Raw genomic sequence first — 20,034 nt, forward strand, 5'->3', positions numbered from 1 at the left:
GTGTAGACTGCTTTCCGCTAGGCCAACTCGCAGCAGCTGGCGCCGTTCCGAGGCTGCATCCTTGGAACTTAAAGGATCTTAAGTGTGTACAGCAAGATGCCTGCTCCTGCATTTTCAGCCTTCTTGCATCCACGGAAGCTATGCAGGACCTGCTCCTTGGTTCGTCCCTGGAAGATCCAAGGTCTCTGCCTGATCATTGTGACTCCCATAGCAACTCATCTTCCCATCCCGATGTGCGTCTAATTGGCTGATAGGTCCAGTCATAGGAGGCACATGTAGTAAAGCTGGGTATCACAGACATAAGCGGGAGGGCCATGAAATGGTGTGAGGTTGGAGGGGGGGGGGGGAGGGTGGGATATGGGAAAGTTGAGGCAGCGTATGACTAAAGCGAAAATACTGCTGCTGGTTTAGACGTGTACGGTTCCATTGAGCAGTAATAGACGGATGGCAGAGGCTGGTTGCAGGCGTACAAATGGGCTGGGCATGCCCGGCACGGACACACCCTTGTGTATGACCATTTGTAAAGGGATTTATTTTTGGTGGTGAAAACTAGGGTCTGGTCCCATCGCCATAGGAGAGGCTCCAAGAGTATGGAGGAAAGAGGATGTCTCAGAAGTATGTACCAAAGAGGTCATCCAAACCCTTCCAAATGTTCAAAAATCAAGTCCGTCATTGAGAGCCCACAAGTGAGAGCCTACAACTTTGCTGCAGGATAGAACTTAAAAAGCAGAAAGGCTATGCCACCTGTGTCTCTACATCTAGAGTGCCCTTTTGTAGATCTTATGGCAGGCGCTTACCAAATAAATTCCATGACCACCTATTGAAGACTGAAAAAATGCCACTCGGAATAGCTGCAGGCAGAGTTAGAAACGAATACAGAAGGCATGTTCATTTTAACAGACTATATACCCTAGCCATGTTCAAGGCATAACCTACCAGGTTATGCCATGATCGAAGCAGTTGGCGGCAAACAAAGTCAGTGTGTTAGTAATGTAAATTCAGCGATATTTGATCCTGAAGTCTGTCCATCGAAAAGGAGTAGTGGAGCAAATCGACTACCCCACTTCTGCCAGCAAGTTAATATCTAGTACTTATCTAAAGCCACTTCAAACCGGAGACATGAATGAAAGTCTGTCAGAGGTTGGAGGAGCAAGAGGATTTAAGATTTAGGATTAGTGATTGTGAGGCTGTTGCCAGCAAACAGTGTAATCTTATTTTCATTAACCCTATATTTGAGGCCCGATAATGATTTTGTTTAGGGAATTTTAGTTGCCAAGGGTCCTACCTCCAAAACAACAAGTAGGGGGGCTAGTGAACACCCCCACCTTGATATGATAATTTATAATGCGCCTGTACACAGTGTTTCTAGGCGCGACAAGACAAGGAAGGGGAGACAAAGGGAGGACAGAACGATCTTACTAGGCCGTGTCATTCAGGTCATGCAAGGGGAGGGGATAGCAGAAGTGCCAAGGGAGGGGGAGGGGGACTTGTGCAGTAGGGCAGAGCTTAGGTGGCCAGCTCCGAGTAAGTACAAGGAGGAAGGGGACTGTTGGGTTGCAGATACAGTGCCTAAGTGCTTTGTAAGCCCAGAGGCAGTGCGTGGGGCTTCTGGTCGTGAGGGAGCCTGGAGCCCATTAGGGTTCAGAAGGTGGCCAGGTGACCAGGTGACCAGATGGCACAACAGGCAAGTACATGCACTTAGGATCGCATATACTAATTATGCTGACATACTCAGGTGCTCCTTCCTTTAACAGGCTCATATCACCAAGACGCCACAGCCCTCAGGCAAATCTACACCACCATCCAAGCCTGGATGGCCACTAACGGTTTATGCCTTAACGGGGACAAGAAAGATTCTTATTCTTGGCCAAAAGTCCACTCTAGCCAAGCTAGACTTTCTCTATTCCAACTTCAATATTGACAACTGCATCATTCCAGTCCTATCCTCTGTCAAAACCCTAGGGGTTCACATTGATGCTACATTATCTATGAACAAGCAAGTCAGCGCTATTACCTCTGCCTCCGCCTTCAGTACTAAACTCATCAATGCCATCAAACCATTCTTAACCAAGGATAACTGTCTCAATAGCTAGAGCCACCATAGGGGCAAAGCTTGACTACTTTAATGCGCTCTCAGCCGGCACGTCATTAAAAAATGTAAAAAGAATCCAAATCACCCAAAATAACTCACCAAGAGCAGCCCTAAGCATTCCAAAAAGAGACCACATCTCACAAGCAAGACAGTCTGCTCACTGGCTCCCAGTCAAAGAACGCATCACATTCAAGATTCTCACGACAACACATAAATGCATCCACCGTACAGCTCCGCCCTATCTCTCAAACACACTCCACAGATCAATCTCTACCAGGCCTACCAGAATCTGCTACACCAACCAACTCACTGTTCCGCACATTAACAGGGCCAAAGCAGGAGGAATAGGCTTCCCATATTTAGCCCCAAAGCTCTGGAATGCGCTCCCCACTTCCCTCAGAGCAGAAACGTCTCTCCCTACCTTTAGAAAAAAACCTTAAAACTGCTCTTTAACTAATCGCTCGCTACTACTTGTTTTACAAACTGTCCTATGCAATTGTACATTAATTTTGCCTGCATGTGTTTCTTTTGTGTAACCAAGTTCTGATCACTCTCTGTAACAAGTGCCACGATTCCCCCGGGCTGCTGCGCGCTCTACAAATACGAATAAATAATACATCAGCAAGGGAGAGAGTGAGAAACTTTGTCACCCTATCCTCCTAGATAAGGACAAGGACGAGGATTGGAAGCCATTGCCTACCTCTTGTGCTGTTGAAGGTTATTAGCCGTCTCTGTGTCAAGAAAAGCAGACTAAACAATGCTCACTTAGTTATACACATTTAACTACCTTGAATTTCACAGTTGATGCACACAAACACGGGGTGCGGATTGAACCAATGTGTTTAACACAGATTAAAAGATTCTTCAGTGGTCAATCACTACTCTCCAAACTATACTCCCTGAAATACAACACCTACAAACGCCGTGCTAGACCGGCACAAGCTGCACATTTTAAAGAATTAACAGACCCATGTATGAACGGTTTGAACATAACACGATAAGCAATCAACGTGCCATGTGCATAAATAACTAGGAAACACTAAGACGCTAGGCAGAGGACACCACGCTGACAAACCCAATTAGGAAGACCATAACACATTTATACATCAGAAATATACAATCTGTGGCAAGGCACCACCCAAGACTCCGGAACCAGGGGATGTAGGGCCTAGATCAGCAACACTGCAATATATGGCACTAATTAATGAACATTCAACAATCATTGTTTACAGGGTAAGATAAATAAGGGATGGCAAGGTTAACGGGCAATGTGGGCAGGGACCTACAGGAGGATAAGGGGGGGGGGCGGTGAGGGGTTGATCGCCCTGATAGTAGGAAGGGACAGAGCAACCAATATGCAACACTGCCATAAGTGGTAAAGGAATAAATGCTATGTTCATACTCAATCTTTACTAAAGTGCTGTCTCATTTGCCCACCTATTTCAATTATGTTGTTTGGTGTTTAATAAAAAGATTTAACAAACACAACCAAAACAATGATTCTTCAGTGGTTGACATGCATTGCATCTTCTGATACAGAAGTGTACATGGTACCGCAGGAGATGAGAGAAGGAAAGGGACAGATGAAAAAAAAGAAACCCAAAATTCTCACATTTAATGCATTATTTTGGGATGGCGTTATACCAGAGCACAGCAATTTAAAAGCAATGCCAATAACAAAATAATGCATGTTCGCAAAAGCAAGAAAAAATGGTTTAAAACTTTCCCGAAATTAGGAGGGAATTTTTCAACAGCTTGAATATTTAAGGTGTTATGAATTGTAAACATGGCAAGTTCCATACACGCTGAAATGAAGATTACATAAGCCTTTATTCACACAAAAGAAATTATGTATTTCGGTTAGGCTTGAATCAGGCAATATTAAAAAATATACACTTTACATGATAACAGATTTGTAAAACTTACGGACAGAAACATCTGTATCCAACTTTTCTTCATCATTTGAGGGATGAGATTCACAGTTTGTCAGTTGCTTTTTAACTTGTAAATCATCATCATTTTCAGTTTTCTTTTGATGCTGAAAAAAATAAAATCCATGTGTTCACCAAAAACAAACCCAATAATTTGACAGAATCCAAAAAGTACACAGGGATGTAAACAGCTTTAAGCAGGGTGGTTTAGTAACTCACCACAAGTTAAGCCCAGACTAGTAGTTAAGAAAAATGTGAACACTTAGCAGCAGGCATTTGTTATAGTGTTGCAATCTTTTAGCATGTGAAGGTCTTCAGCTTATACAGAATGTTCTGTATCTTGAGTTCCTGGAATAACTTATTTGTATCTGCTAGATCATGTTAACTTGCCAGTATACTGGGTATGTAATTAAACTACAAAAGGACCTTAAAAAAAAAAAAAAGTCAAATGCAGAATGATCTACGTGTTAAAGTGCAACATAAAAAGTTACCGTAGAGGCACTGTACTCCTAATATACAGGCCCCTTTCTAAAACATACTATCTGGCTGCAGGAGACAATGGCATTAACTTGGAGAGCAGACGCTGGGCACATGTACAGACATGCCTCCAAAACAGGACCTCCCATGCCCTTTGTTTCTGCTCTAAAACGCAGTCAATTAATCGGTGGGAGTACTGAGCTCTTATTAGAGAAGATGTAGAGAAGACTTTCTGGAGGAAATGGTACTGTCGGAGTTACATTACTTGCTACAATTAGTAACTTACTTATTCCGCCAAACTATTGTGAAATCACACTACATAACGGGAGAATAGCAAACAAACACTTTAAAAGAAAGCTTGCATGAGTACCGGGCTAGGATTCAACTAAAAGAACAATTACTTACCCATTGGTAATTTTCCTTCCGATGGATGTTTCCTAAAGATTCCCCATTGCCCTTCCAACATGCCCCTCTTGGCTGATAGCTAGGACACCTTCATTAGGTTCTGTGGTCCCTTAGCAATACGGCACAAGGGGTAAAGAAGTAAACTGAAGTAATGGGCACAGATCCTCCAAATATACTGGCCCGATGTAATGTCTGGCGCAGGGGTGCATTCAGCATAGCAGACGCGGAGCTGCGCTATTCCCCCCGATGGCAGAAAAGTTTCTGAAGATCAGCTGCGCTGTAGATAGAATATCTTAGATGAGGAATGTGTGGGAGAAAGGGAGTATCCATTATAAATGTTCTACAGAACAACATGATCACTAGGCACCTGCCCTGGAATACAGTAATTATGATAGGAGGAGTGAAACGTAGACCAAGTCGCCAGGGACATGCCTACGGAAAGCTATTGATGCCAAAGGCCATGCAAACCTTTTGAGGCACAGCATCATTCCTGCAGCACTACAAAATACAAAAGGCTTTTACCATTCCGGCCTCCTTGGTTTAAAAACACACTGATCTCTCTTCATCTCTTCTGGCACGCCATGACGATTCAAAAAGCGACTTATAATTCTGTGACCGTCAGAAGCAGGGTACCAGTGTAAAGAGACGACAAACCCAGGGCCCCACCTGAGACAAGGGCAAGAACTGTCTGGTACACGACACCTGGAGGAAACCAACAAGGATGTACAGTGGTGTCAGAACACCCACATTCTACTGGCAAGCACCATCCCAGGAACAGTGGCACAAAACCCCAAGGCGGGGTGAGAAACATGAGACTCCAAGGAGGTGTCCAATAAAAGAAACCACAAGGCAGAGTGAGAGACTGAAGACCACAAAACTCGGAGAGAGAAACCTGGCCCAAAGACACGGTGAAAGACATTCATGGGACAGTCTTGAACAATACAGGAGATAAGCTGGTAAACTTGGTCAAGCTCCTGGCTCAGCCTTTACAAAGGGGCGAGGGGACTATTGAAAAAGACCTACAAAGTCAAGGGTCAGAAGGCAACCACCAGTCACTTGCTTAGGGCTTGGACCAAACTGTATTTTTGTTGAGTTTATGGAATTCTAAGTGGTAGGGTCAGAACTTTGGTAGCAAAGGATTCAGGACTGAGGATTTGATTTTTGAAACAGGCATCCTAACGAACACCCTTTTAAAATTTCTCTTTATAGAATAGGTGCAAGCACCTTCGAGATGGGGACAGCCTGGGTTTCTGGTGATTTAACAAAGAACATTTCGAAAACAAGGCCCCCCCATGTCTGTCTCCTGGCTTTGATCTAGCATAGTTTACCAACTGTGCCAAGGTAATAGTTGTTCAGAGTAAGATGTTCCAAGAAGCTAAAGACACTGCCTGGGAAAAAAAGAAATGTATTATTACATGGTTATTCCAGTAGCCGTAAAATTGGTAGTGCGTGGAAAATCTCATGCGTTTAATGAACATAACGCACAGCATAAATTAGGTTTACAAAAATTGATTAGCAGAGTTTGCCAACTAAAACATTCTTGATTAGCAATGTTAACGTCCTAGCTGGAGACTACGTGCGTAATATGGTTTTTACAGCTAGCTAACAACTTCAGGTGAAGATGACCCTTGACTAACTGGTATCAACTGTTTTCAATAGTGTTAAAAAAACCTGGGCAGAGCTAGGAAGGCCCAAGCACAGCATTCCAGTCCTGCGTGCCCATGAAATCAATATTTATTGCTATTGTCACTCCGAGCTGCCATCTAGAATGTGGATTTTTTTTTTTGCATTTTTAAAAAAAAAAACAGTCTCAGTTCCCTTAAAAAGAAATTACACTTCTCTGCGATTGGAAAGAACTATTTTCAGGACTAAGTCAAGGAAGTGCGCAATTGAGAGGTTGGGGTGAAATCGAGGTGTTTCACTGCAGTGGAGACTTAGCCTGCAGCACCACCTCTGAAGGCTGGGAAGAGGCGCAGCAGGCCAGCCTAATATGCGGGTGACTACTTGCGGGCTCAGCTTGCATTTCTGCCTAGAGAATGGCCAGCTCTCTCTCACAGGTGCTAATATATAATGCAATCAATCAGAGCAAAGCGGGCTCTGGAGGCCAACTACAGGGTATGGTATTGGAGTAGGTATGTAGCTCTAGACACTGGATGAACATTTTTTTGCATTCACATCTAGTTAGCTTTGAGTATTCATTATGGAAGAGGAAAGAAAGTAGACTAGGCAGAGTGGAGGGCGTAGCTGAAAGATCTGGGCAAACTAGGTTGAATATTGTATTTTGCCAACATCTCACTTTCAGGATAGCTGCTAGAATGCAAACAGGGTGGTAAGAGAGCATGTAAAGGATCAGCACATGGGCTGAGCACCAGTTGCATGCAACTAGCAGATCACAGAAAAAGGTTTTCCCCATCAGTATTTGGCCGTGTGATCATGTTCATTTTCAAAAGTGTTCACACGTCAATATGATGCGTCTTTCCCTAGAAAATGAAATATAGTTTACAATATCCCAACCTAAACTTTACTGAATCCCATTGAGATAATGCAGTGTTTTACAGTAGCAGTACTGTAATAATGCATTATTTAAAAACTTACATTTTATAAATGGAATTGCCAGACTGCCTTTTAAAAACAAAACATACTGCCAAACGGAATATAGTTTGATTAAAAGTATGAACAAGATTGCTTCTGAAAAATGTCTTAGCTAGCACTCCCACGCAGACCTAATCCAAGTGTCAATTTAATTAGCAAACCTATTGAATTACATAGCAAATTGCTATGCAACACTGCTTATTTTATACCTTGCATTGATGTCATTCATTTTCTGGGGGGAGGGCGTGTAATGTCATGAGCTATGGTTTTGCAACTCAGTGTAAAGTCCATCGTTCAGTGGCCCCTTGTAGACATTGAGATCATTTAAAGATTAGTAGTCCCGATAATAGGCGATTTAAAATTAGTTTGCTAATCTATGGGAATGGCAACTGCGGGAGTACATTGCACAATTCTGTTTTATTGCAGGGTGCAGGGGGAGCCGGAGGATTAAAGCCCCATCTTTGGCGGGACCGGCGCACATAAGTAGTGGCAAGCTGGGCCCCAGCGAGTCTTCCGGGAGAAGCCCTGACATGGCTCCCCAGAGCGCAGGGGCAGGAACAGGAATTGGGCCCGATTGCAGAGGGATCAGCTCCAGGAGCAGGGAGGAGGACTGCGTCCCAGGGTTCAGGGGAAGTCCAAGAAAGAGGACCCTTTTTGGATGGGTAGCTACTAAGTAGGAGGCAGAGTTCTGCCCTGGGGGCTGGAGATGGCGCTGTACCAGCAGGTGATGTTAAGATGAGAATCACGGGAATGCTGCGTACCTGTATTTCTGGATGGTCTCGACGGGGCAGCCAGGCTGACGGGAAGACTTGGTGACACAAGCAACCAGCCCTTCCTCCACCCTGAATGGGAACTGGGTGGAAGATGGACCGATTCCCAATGCCACAACCAGATTGCAGAGATGGCAGTTCTGCACAGCGTTGACAGAAGAAGTGGTTGGAGGGAATCCTTGAAGAGAAGTTAGGAGTCCCAAGGTGTGGAAGGCCACACCCACAGCTGGCAATGGGTGCTGAGAAGCTGAGTCCAAAGGTGTGGGAGGCCACACCCGTAGCAGGCAATGGGTGTTGAGAAGCAGAGTCCAAAGGTGTGGGAGGCCACACCCGTAGCAGGCGATGGGTGCTGAGAAGCAGAGTCCAAAGGTGTGGGAGGCCACACCCGTAGCTGGCAATGGGTGTTGAGAAGCAGAGTCCAAAGGTGTGGGAGGCCACACCCGTAGCAGGCGATGGGTGCTGAGAAGCAGAGTCCAAAGGTGTGGGAGGCCACACCCGTAGCTGGCAATGGGTGTTGAGAAGCAGAGTCCAAAGGTGTGGGAGGCCACACCCGTAGCAGGCAATGGGTGTTGAGAAGCAGAGTCCCAAGGTGTGGGAGGCCACACCCGTAGCAAGCAATGGGTGCTGAGAAGCAGAATCCAAAGGTGTGGGAGGCCACACCTGTAGCAGGCAGTGAAAGCTGGGAGGTAAAGAATCCAAAATGGCACAGGAGAACCAGGAAAATAGCCAGGCCAAGGGAAGAGAGGAAGGAGGACAGGGAACCAGGGCTAACAAGAGAGGAAACCAGGAGGGGATGAAGCTGGACCAGAGAATGAAGCCAGGAAGAACCCCGGCCACAGGAGGGAAAAAACCGGCAGTAGGAGAAGGTAAGGACTGGAGGATCAGGGAAACAAGGTAAGCGTTAACTGACAGAGCGGGAGAAGGCGAGGACACGATCCGGAACAGAACGCGTTGAGACGCGATCTGCTCCCGACCGCGTCTCTCCCTTTATGGGCCGCCGGCGCCTGCGAGGCCTGGAGCGCAAGCCCGATGGTTGCCAGGCGCCGGCGGCCCCAGAATGAGGCTTGAGCAGCAAGCTGCTCCACGCCTCGGCGGCCGCCCCCACGGCGCATGCGCGGGACCGTAATCGCGGTCCCCGATGCAAGCGCCGCGGAGCTGCCGCCCCTGTCCCTGGAGCTCTCCCCCCGGCGCCTCCCCAAACGCGGAAGCGCGGGTAGAGGCGCCAGGGAGGGGGAGCGCGAACAGTGAACCCCGGTCTCCTGGTAAGTGTGACACTATACCCCCTCCTAGGAAGATCCGGAGCCCCAGGCTTCCAGGGAAACCGCCGATAGAATTCGCGCACAAGGCGCGGAGCGTGCACATGCCGAGAGGGTTCCCAAGTGCGATCACAGGCCGGGTACCCCTTCCAATCCACTAGGAAATGGAGCACCCCCCTGCGATAGCGGGCATCACAGATCTCCTGAACCTCAAATTCGGGAACCCCCTGTACTAGAACTGGGGCTGGACAAACACTGGAGCGACCATAAGGATCTGCCACATAGGGTTTCAGGAGGGAAACATGAAAAACAGGATGAACGTGCCATGAACGAGGCAGCTGGAGACGAAAAGCTACAGAGGATAGACGTTTGACAATCCTAAATGGGCCAAAGTATCGGGGAGCTAACTTAACAGGTAGATTGCGGAGAGGCAGATTCCTAGAGGACAGCCAAACCCTATCACCAACCTGGAAATCGGGTTCCATCCGCCTCCCACGGTCAGCCTGAACCTTCATGCGGTCACGAGCGGCCGTCAAAGAGGCACGCGCCAATTCATGCTGTTGTTGGATTGTGGAGACCAAGGCGTCAGCGGAAGGAACCGTACTGGTTGGTACAGGGTGGAAAGGAATCAGCTTAGGATGTTGTCCCATAGAACAACGAAAGGGGCTGGTTCCGATGGACGAATGAAAAGAATTATTGTAGGAGACCTCAGCTAGGTCTAAATAGGTACTCCAATTGGTTTGTGTGGCATTAGCAAAACTACGGAGATAGGCTTCCAAGGTCTGATTAGTTCTCTCCGTGAGACCATTGGTCTGTGGATGATATCCCGAGCTTAAAGCCCTATGAATGCCGAGATGACCACAAACCTTACCCCAAAAGGAAGAGAGAAACTGAGACCCTCGATCTGAAATGATCTTCTCAGGAAGACCATGTAAACGGTAGATTTCGTGAAGAAAAGCAGTGGCCATCTGGACCGCAGTGGGAATCTTTTTAAAAGGAATGAAATGGGCATACTTTGTAAAACAGTCCACTACGACCATAATACATGTATGTCCTGCAGAAGGGGGAAGATCGACAATAAAGTTGGTAGCAATCGAGTGCCAGGGGTATGGTGGTAATTCAGTAGGAGAGAGCAGCCCTAAAGGATGTTGTCTGGGAACCTTGGATTGGGCACAGATGGGACAGGCCGGTACATACTTCCGAACTTCCTCAGCCCAACCAGGCCACCAAAACTGTCGTGATAGTAACTCTTGTGTAGCACGAATTCCGCGATGACCTCCAATGGGGGAATCATGAACACCATGCAGAATGCCATCGCGAATATCCCCTTTAGGGATGTATAGTCTCTTCCGAAAGAACAAGAGGCCATGACTTTCAGACATAGAGGGCCGTTGGAGCAAGACTGACCTCCAAGGATCAGACCGGGTAGCATCAGATATCGACTTTAAGAGTGGCGATACCGTCGACAGAAAACGATGAGAAGGAATCAGAGGTTGAATCTGACTGGAGGTATCTTCGTTCTTCTCTCTCTCCAAGGACCGAGACAAGGCATCTGCTCTTACATTCGAGGATCCGGAGATGTAAGTAATATGGAACACAAACGGAGAAAAGAAGAAGGCCCACCGAGCCTGTCTGGGTGTCCGACATTGTAAAGAGCGTAAATACTGTAGGTTTCGATGATCTGTACGGACCTCAACCGTAAAAAAGGGGTCCCAACAGATGGTGTCTCCATTCCTCGAAAGCTATCTTGATGGCCAATAGCTCCTTCTCAATAACTGCGTAGTTCCTCTCACTAGGATTTAGCTTGCGAGAGAAGTAAGCCACGGGATGTTCGATTGACGTAGCAGGATCCTTTTGTAACAGTACAGCTCCAACAGCAAAGTCCGAAGCGTCTGCTTCAACGATGAAGGGCAATTCATCCTGTGGGTGGCGTAAGATCGGGGCAGCCATAAAGGCTGATTTCAGAGCGTTAAAGGCTTGCGAAGCAGAATCATCCCACAGAAAAGTTATCTTGCTGCTTGTCAATCTCGTAAGAGGTGCTGAGATTTCAGAGAAGCGTGGAATGAATTGCCTGTAAAAATTGGCAAATCCCAAAAAGCGTTGCAGAGATCTTACGTCATGTGGTAGCTGCCACTCTTGAATTGCCTTTACCTTCTTGGAATCCATCTCAATACCGGACTGACTTATCACAAACCCTAGGAATTCGATCCTGGATTGATGGAAAGAACACTTTTCCGCCTTGACAAACAGATGATTATGGAGCAGCCGATCGAGAACCTCTCGTACATGACTTATGTGTTCCTCCTTAGATCGGGAAAAGATCAAGATGTCATCCAGATAGATCCAGACAGAGATTCCGATTATGTCCCCAAAGATATGATCCATGAGCCGTTGGAAAATCGCCGGGGCATTGCACAGACCAAAAGGCATAACCCTATATTCGAAATGCCCAAAAGGAGTCTTAAATGCCGTCTTCCATTCGTCTCCACACTTGATTCGGACCAGATGATATGCCCCTCGAAGATCTAGCTTAGTAAAAATCTGAGCCTGATGTAGGGTCTCTAAGATACTTCGAATCAGTGGTAATGGGTACCGATCCTTGATGGTGATATCGTTTAAGAGCCGGTAATCCACACAGGGTCTTAAGGAACCTTCCTTCTTCTTTACGAAAAATAGAGGAAACCCAGCGGGAGACTTGGATGGTACGATGTACCCCTTACTCAAGCAGTCCGATAAATAATCCTGTAATACTCGTCTCTCTTCCCGAGACAACGCGTATAGCCTGCCATGCGGAATCTCAACTCCCGGAGACAATTCTATGGCACAATCGAACGACCGATGAGGTGGCAGAGGTATATTACTTGGTTCGGCAAACACTTGTTCGAAGTCAGCATACTCAGGAGGGATCAGCAATGCAGAACAAAGGTGAGTCCCCTTGTCTCGGAGTTCCAGATTAGTTGAAGAAGCCTGAGTCTGGACAGGCAAGCTGCATCTCGAGGTACAAGAGGTGGAGGAGAAGGTCAAGGTATGAGTCCTCCAATTAATAACAGGATTGTGATGCTGGAGCCAAGGTAGCCCCAAGACCAACTTGTAGGTAGGTGACCTGATGACGTCCAAAGCAAGCCTCTCCACATGATCGGCGATCCTAAGTCTTAGTCCGATAGTATGCAGACGAACTGGTCCAGAGGACAAAGGAGTACCATCAATAACCTCCACAGGAAGGACTGAGTGTCTGGGCAAAAGAGGGATTTTATGAGTGCTAGCAAAATCCTCATCAATGTAATTGCCCGATGCTCCACTATCCAACAATCCAAACACTTCAAGTGTCCGGCCGGGCAGTTGAATCTGAATCTTCAAGGTTAATAAAACAGCTGGTTGCATGGGAAGAAGAATCGAGCAAAAGGCGGAAAGGTCTGAAAAAGGGGTGAGACCTGTCGTTGCCTCTCCTCCACACGACAGGTCCTCTAGTTTCCCGACTTCTTCTTTTGAGGCCGTAAAGGACACATTCCCAAATAGTGTCCGGCGGCTCCACAATACAGACATAATCGTAATGTTCTTCTCCTCCTTCTTTCTTCCTCTGATAATGGCCCTCTCACAGCACCCAACTGCATAGGTTCTGGTCCAGAGTCTGTCGAACCAAAGGCGCCGGCGGGAAGACTGGCCGTTCTGGGAGTGACTCTCTCTAGTCGACGTCTCTCGGTCTTTCGTTCGGTTAGTCTCTGGTCTATGCGAAGCACCTGGTTAATTAAGAGTTGGAGACTTTCAGGTTCAGGGATGTGGAGTAGTTCGTCCTTATATTCCTCCCTAAGCCCCCGGCGAAACAGGGTCTTTTGCGTAACTTCGGGCCATTGAGAATCCGTAGCCAGCAGGCGGAAGCGACTGATATATGTTATTATGTGTGAGCTGCCCTGTTTGATGTCCATTAACTGATTCTGCGCAGCGGCAGCCAAGTTTGGTGTCTGAAAGACCTCCAGAAATGCCTTCTCGAAAGCAGCAAAATCGTTAAGAATGGGACTGTTGGTAGCCACAAAAGGTGTCGCCCAGGCTAGGGCGTTTCCAGTTAAGTTTCCCAAGATATAACCGATCTTGGCCTTATCATTATTAAAATAGGTTGACCTGAAAAGGAAATGGATACGACAGTGGTTGCAAAATTCCGCCACTCGACGCGGGTCTCCATCGAACCTGATTGGGGCAGTATGGGCCAATGAACTTTCGGCCTGTGGAGCACCTCCGGTCCCTTGAGTTACCATCTGTCGTAGGACTTGATTTTCTTGATGAAGAGCAGTCATCTCTGCCCTGAGGGCTTGCAACTCACTACGCAGGTCCTGCGTGTCCTCCATATCCAAATCGGAAGGAAGGCGTCTCAATCTGTTAAGATGAGAATCACGGGAATGCTGCGTACCTGTATTTCTGGATGGTCTCGACGGGGCAGCCAGGCTGACGGGAAGACTTGGTGACACAAGCAACCAGCCCTTCCTCCACCCTGAATGGGAACTGGGTGGAAGATGGACCGATTCCCAATGCCACAACCAGATTGCAGAGATGGCAGTTCTGCACAGCGTTGACAGAAGAAGTGGTTGGAGGGAATCCTTGAAGAGAAGTTAGGAGTCCCAAGGTGTGGAAGGCCACACCCACAGCTGGCAATGGGTGCTGAGAAGCTGAGTCCAAAGGTGTGGGAGGCCACACCCGTAGCAGGCAATGGGTGTTGAGAAGCAGAGTCCAAAGGTGTGGGAGGCCACACCCGTAGCAGGCGATGGGTGCTGAGAAGCAGAGTCCAAAGGTGTGGGAGGCCACACCCGTAGCTGGCAATGGGTGTTGAGAAGCAGAGTCCAAAGGTGTGGGAGGCCACACCCGTAGCAGGCGATGGGTGCTGAGAAGCAGAGTCCAAAGGTGTGGGAGGCCACACCCGTAGCTGGCAATGGGTGTTGAGAAGCAGAGTCCAAAGGTGTGGGAGGCCACACCCGTAGCAGGCAATGGGTGTTGAGAAGCAGAGTCCAAAGGTGTGGGAGGCCACACCCGTAGCAGGCAATGGGTGTTGAGAAGCAGAGTCCCAAGGTGTGGGAGGCCACACCCGTAGCAAGCAATGGGTGCTGAGAAGCAGAATCCAAAGGTGTGGGAGGCCACACCTGTAGCAGGCAGTGAAAGCTGGGAGGTAAAGAATCCAAAATGGCACAGGAGAACCAGGAAAATAGCCAGGCCAAGGGAAGAGAGGAAGGAGGACAGGGAACCAGGGCTAACAAGAGAGGAAACCAGGAGGGGATGAAGCTGGACCAGAGAATGAAGCCAGGAAGAACCCCGGCCACAGGAGGGAAAAAACCGGCAGTAGGAGAAGGTAAGGACTGGAGGATCAGGGAAACAAGGTAAGCGTTAACTGACAGAGCGGGAGAAGGCGAGGACACGATCCGGAACAGAACGCGTTGAGACGCGATCTGCTCCCGACCGCGTCTCTCCCTTTATGGGCCGCCGGCGCCTGCGAGGCCTGGAGCGCAAGCCCGATGGTTGCCAGGCGCCGGCGGCCCCAGAATGAGGCTTGAGCAGCAAGCTGCTCCACGCCTCGGCGGCCGCCCCCACGGCACATGCGCGGGACCGTAATCGCGGTCCCCGATGCAAGCGCCGCGGAGCTGCCGCCCCTGTCCCTGGAGCTCTCCCCCTGGCGCCTCCCCAAACGCGGAAGCGCGGGTAGAGGCGCCAGGGAGGGGGAGCGCGAACAGTGAACCCCGGTCTCCTGGTAAGCGTGACACTTGAAAGAAAATCCTGGCAATACTGGGAAATTGATGTGGAAAGCCAACGCTGTACCCTGGTCCTCCGTGAGATGTAATGAAGAGCTAGCCCACTGGGAGGAATGTGATGCTACTCTACGTTTTTTTTAAAAGTTAGAATGGCAATAGAAAAAAAAAAAAAGAGACGCTGCTGTGAGTTTGGGAAATGGATGTGAATTTGACATGAACAAGGAGGACTGTTTGCCTGACTACACGTCACTCCCGTGTCTTGTGCACTCATAGCAATGGGGAGCCGTTTTAAATGGTGTCCTTCTCACAAGGTAATTGCAGGCTTTGAAGTTATGGGAGCCCGACAGCACCGTACTGTGCTTATCGTGCACATCATGTTTTTGGCTGGCTGGCGATTTATGAGCCTTTCGTGGCGAGGTCTCCTGGGAAGTGAACGACTATGAAGCTCTGCATAGCCCTGCTAAGCAGTAGTGACTGATGTCACATGCAGCAGGGGGAGATGGTGAAGCATAGAATGTTCTTTGGAATGTGCTATGGTTAGAGCTTTGTATTATAAGTGCTGTTTGCCCAGAGGATGTAAAAGGGAAAGTACTTTAAGGAATCTGACGTTTGGCAAGCCACGTGTCTTAGAAGGAAGGAAGCAAAATATGTGTGCAGCTATATTAAGGGAGGAATGAACAATGCTTACAACTTGGAAACCCTATGATACGAATCTGATCCAAGAGACATGGTTTGTTTAGGTGCCAAATGCTGTGGTCTCTGCTTGGCAAAAGAGACATTTACGGTGTATTGTGATGCTGGCATGCCGCTCCGTCTCAGTTAGTGAGGCGACAGGTAGCGGCCAACAAATAAGGTGATATTTTTAGGTTATGACAGTATGGTGGGGTATAGGCTTGCGCAGAGTGTAACAGCCATAATGTTGGGTAGTTTGGAACTTTAATATACCTATTTAAAACGGACGGAGCATTTTTGCATGTGCAGGATGGTGAGTGCCTTCGTGCGCTGTGAATCTGTAGAATGGGGGCACTGCGAGGATGCAAATGAGTTTGTGTTTATAGAAATATACATGCATCTTAAACAGCACTGTTCTGTTATGTAAATGGGTACGTGAAACGGTGACAATATAGTGTGGTAATATGTTGTATTGAAGGGTATTTAGCATAATTCTTTTGAGGAATTGCAGGTTGAGTGCTAAGCACCATGGCACATGGACACTAATGTGCATAAATCGTTGCCGTTAGTGTAAGATGGGTGGTATGTGTATGAGTGTGATAGCTTTAATCATTTTGAGGATTTTCAGCTATATTGCACATGTCAGTAGAGCCTGTGTAAATGGCTATGGACTCATAGGTTCGCTTAAGAGCCTACAAATGGCTATGGACGTTTTAGTTCATAAAATGTTAGTTTTGGGGATTTTACTTACTATGAGCAACATGGTTTTGTACTCAAATGTGCACAACGCAAATGTTTTCAATGCGGTTTATGCATTGTTTACAGCATATGGTTGCAGCATTCTATGATTTTGGAATGCAGGTTATGATGAATCTGACTCAGATAGGTTGGAGAGAGTCAGTGAGTGTTGGGTATTGGGTGAACTCACGTTCAGCATGGAAGTGTTGCAGTGTGAAATGCATGGTTTGAATTGTTTGGGTGATGTCGGTGGGGTATATAGTTTTCCTTACATTGTTTTGGTTTGGTTTGGTTTGGTTTGGGTAGTTACCCGTCGTGGTAAAAGTTGAACACCATGCGATTGTTCTAGAGTGAGGTAGCGCCTCGACTCTTTCATTAAGGATGTTAGGATTTTCTAATTTCATGTGAGGGGATTGGTCTGGTTATAGGGGTTACCTGATTCCGGTAAAGGTTGAACAGCGATGAGGTTGTTCTGTGAGGGAGGTAGCGCCTCCTCTAGGATTTTTTTTTATCCTTCTCATCACATTGGACAGTAGGTAGCTGGTGGTAAAGGGGTAGCTGGGGACGCCTGGTAATGACCCGTCGGTATGGAGTGTGGTAAATCCTGAGTTGATGAGTACATTGTTTTCTATGTTACTTGTGGTATTTATTGTGGATTTCGTTGTATCCATGGGTTCAACAGCTTGTTTTGGGTTAGGATGTTTTCCTTGCTATAAGACCGTTGAGTTTTTACCAGTCATTGATGTTGGCATTGGAAGTGCGTGGCCACTGCTCCCAATGGATTTGGAAGGTTTGCACAATCTGGTCTGGTGTAATGCGTGTGGCGTTGAGTCCATGGGTGTTTGTGGTCTCAGTTATGTTTTGTGTTTCCACTTTGTGAATCCCTGTTGGAGTGAGGTTGCGATCGTCTTTCTGGAGGCTTTGAGGTCTCAGTTCTCTAGAGTGGCAGTCTAGAGGCCTGCTGGGGTTCCAGAGTGGCAGCCTGGACACCTGCGTTGTTGTAGGCGGGGGCAGGTGGTAGGAGGTGTAGCAGTCTTGTGGCAGGAACAGGCAGATGGATGACAGTATTTTTGTTATTGGTACATGGAATGTAGTTTGTCAGGGTGTGATGTTTTGATGGTTGGGTTTGGCCGTGGAAGTGTCCGTCTGCCAGTTGAGTGTTACGTGTGCGTATATCTTGGAAGGTGGTAGTTGTGTTGTTCTGGTATGTGACTTGTTCTGTGCATGTATGGTTTAGTAAAGAAGGGAGGTGTGTTGTATTGTGCCTGTCTGAGGTGAGGTAGCTTGAGATGTCATGTGGAATGTTTATGTGTGGATGATGGAATATTCTGAGTGAGTGTTCTGTGTAGAGGCGGTTACAGCTGGCTGATGGGAGTCGGTGTTGTCACAGCTTATGTCCTTTATGTCTTCATGTGGATATGTAACTAAGAACTTGGAAATAAACTTACCTGAAGAAATCTTAAAGAGCCTGGAACCTGCCTTTTAACACTTTCCTCTTTTGTAATTACAGCATTTCTCTTCACATTTGAGATTGACGGATAGGAATTTATTGAATAGATAAGAAATAATTGAGCTCACCTTGCAGCGTGCAAAGGCTCAGTTTTGAATGTAGCACTTACTGGAAAAATTGGAAACAAGCACAAGAGTGGAGCTAGCTCTGCACGTCTGGGTATCGCATGGGGTTGGGAAAATATTTCAATTTTGTTGCTTTGCCTCCATAGACATCAAAGGGACACCCCACTTTCTGCCAACGTCCTGAACCTTTCCTAACTTTTGGAGGTAAATTTAGACTTTTTGCTTCACTTCCCTTGCGAATCTAGTCTGTTTTGGGGGCACTGATCTGTCCCTATGGCTACAAGTACAGGAGAACTCTATTCTCCATAGTAAAATTCTTCATTTATTTTTTCCCTACACAATCCCCTTCTGTGAAGTGCAGTAGAGAAACTTTGTCTCCAATTTTGTTTTTGATAAGTGTATGATTACTTGCATGATGTGTCGAGGATGGGCTAGTGCACTTTTGCATTTTAACCAGAATGGCATTTAGAGTACCGTACACTCTAAAATGGCAGTGCCTTAAGAATTTCTCCTGTTCTTTGGCCATCTTCTAATTGACATTCCTCCTGCCCTGGCCTGGCTGAATTTTCCATATATAGTAAGCCCTTTCCCAGGGAACGCTCCAGCCTTTGTGGGCAAAGTGACAGCTTGAATGTGGCCGGATGTGGGGATTAGTTCTGTCTGGATCAAATCCACATCCAAGCCAGAATGCCTGGCCGATGTAGTCAGAGGTTGGCCAGGATTGGAAAGCCCCTGCCAAGTTTGAATGTAACTCTAGCTGGTTCCAAAATAGGGCCGGTGGATGGGGGAGGCTCCTACAGCCATTCAACAGATCGTAGGAGCCAAAACGCCGAAGTACAGCAGCCTGCTAAATAGCAGGACCTCGTTGAAAGTTAGCCAGCAGCACTTTTTTAACTTGCCTAGCAAGGCCCTGCCTCTCTACAGATCTCCTAATATCTTAATCTATGCTTCTACCACTGGACCATTGAACCAAATAGTGCCTTCCTCTGCTCAAAGATCCAGCTGCTCGAAGAGCTCAAAAAGAATCCTGTGTCATCCGGCGAGCTACCCAGTTGTCCTTAGCTTCAACAATCGCTATTCCGAGTTGAGCCATGGGACCCTGAAGATCCTCAGTTTATGGCACAAGAAGCATTTCCCTGAAGTTGCAGCTCTCCACCATGTGGGTCGTGCAGGACCAGTTTTTGTTTCTGCCACTAAGGTCACTTTTTGCCCAGGTAAAAGGGAAAGAGACACTGTGTGGCAAGAGGATGACACACTGGCTGCCTAACCAGGACGACTAAGCGGGGAGAGGAATGTATTTTTTTTTTTAATTGTGTATTTGGTTTAAAGAAAAAAAAAAAAAAAAGCATAGTTCAGACGAACAAGTTACTTTCTTACCTGGTAACGTTCTTTCGATGGGATGAACGACGGATTTCATATCTATGACAGGTAATGTCCACAGCTGTGCTGCTTCGGAAAATCTTTGGCGTCTGCGTCCATGACGTCAATGCTCCGTCCCCGAGGACCTCGGCCGACGTCACCCGATGTGATAAGTAGGACGCACGACGCCCATAGCCTCAGTTATAGTTTTTTTCCCAGAACGTGTGCCACCAGTTTTCTGCCAGTCAGACACACAAGGCCTTGCGGAACGCAAGCTGCAATCGCAAAAGAAATTCTGCAGCGGGGAAGGCAGGGAGGGAGCGATATGGAATACGTCGTCGGACCATCCCATCGAAAGAACGTTACCAGGTAAGAAAGTAACTTGTTCTTCGAGGGGATTGGGTCCTCCGACGTATTCCATATCTATGACAGACTCCC

General features: G+C 47.3%; 1 protein-coding gene and 1 long non-coding RNA gene across 3 annotated transcripts in view; one reads left to right on the plus strand and one right to left on the minus strand.

The window, feature by feature from the left end:
* The window catches only part of LOC138497279 (uncharacterized), a 291,765-nt gene that overhangs the window by 190,358 nt on the left and 81,373 nt on the right, over positions 1-20,034 (plus strand). The window lies entirely within an intron of this gene.
* Positions 1-20,034, minus strand: part of SLC39A6 (solute carrier family 39 member 6) — a 254,817-nt gene that overhangs the window by 168,481 nt on the left and 66,302 nt on the right. For both annotated transcript variants that reach the window (XM_069620630.1, XM_069620631.1), the window contains one exon: positions 4,019-4,130. In XM_069620630.1, coding sequence (XP_069476731.1) covers positions 4,019-4,130 — 112 coding nt within the window. The remainder of the gene's footprint in view (positions 1-4,018; positions 4,131-20,034) is intronic.

Source organism: Ambystoma mexicanum, chromosome 5q (assembly GCF_040938575.1).
Source record: "Ambystoma mexicanum isolate Mex_15411 chromosome 5q, UKY_AmexF1_1, whole genome shotgun sequence".
Lineage (NCBI taxonomy): Eukaryota > Metazoa > Chordata > Amphibia > Caudata > Ambystomatidae > Ambystoma > Ambystoma mexicanum.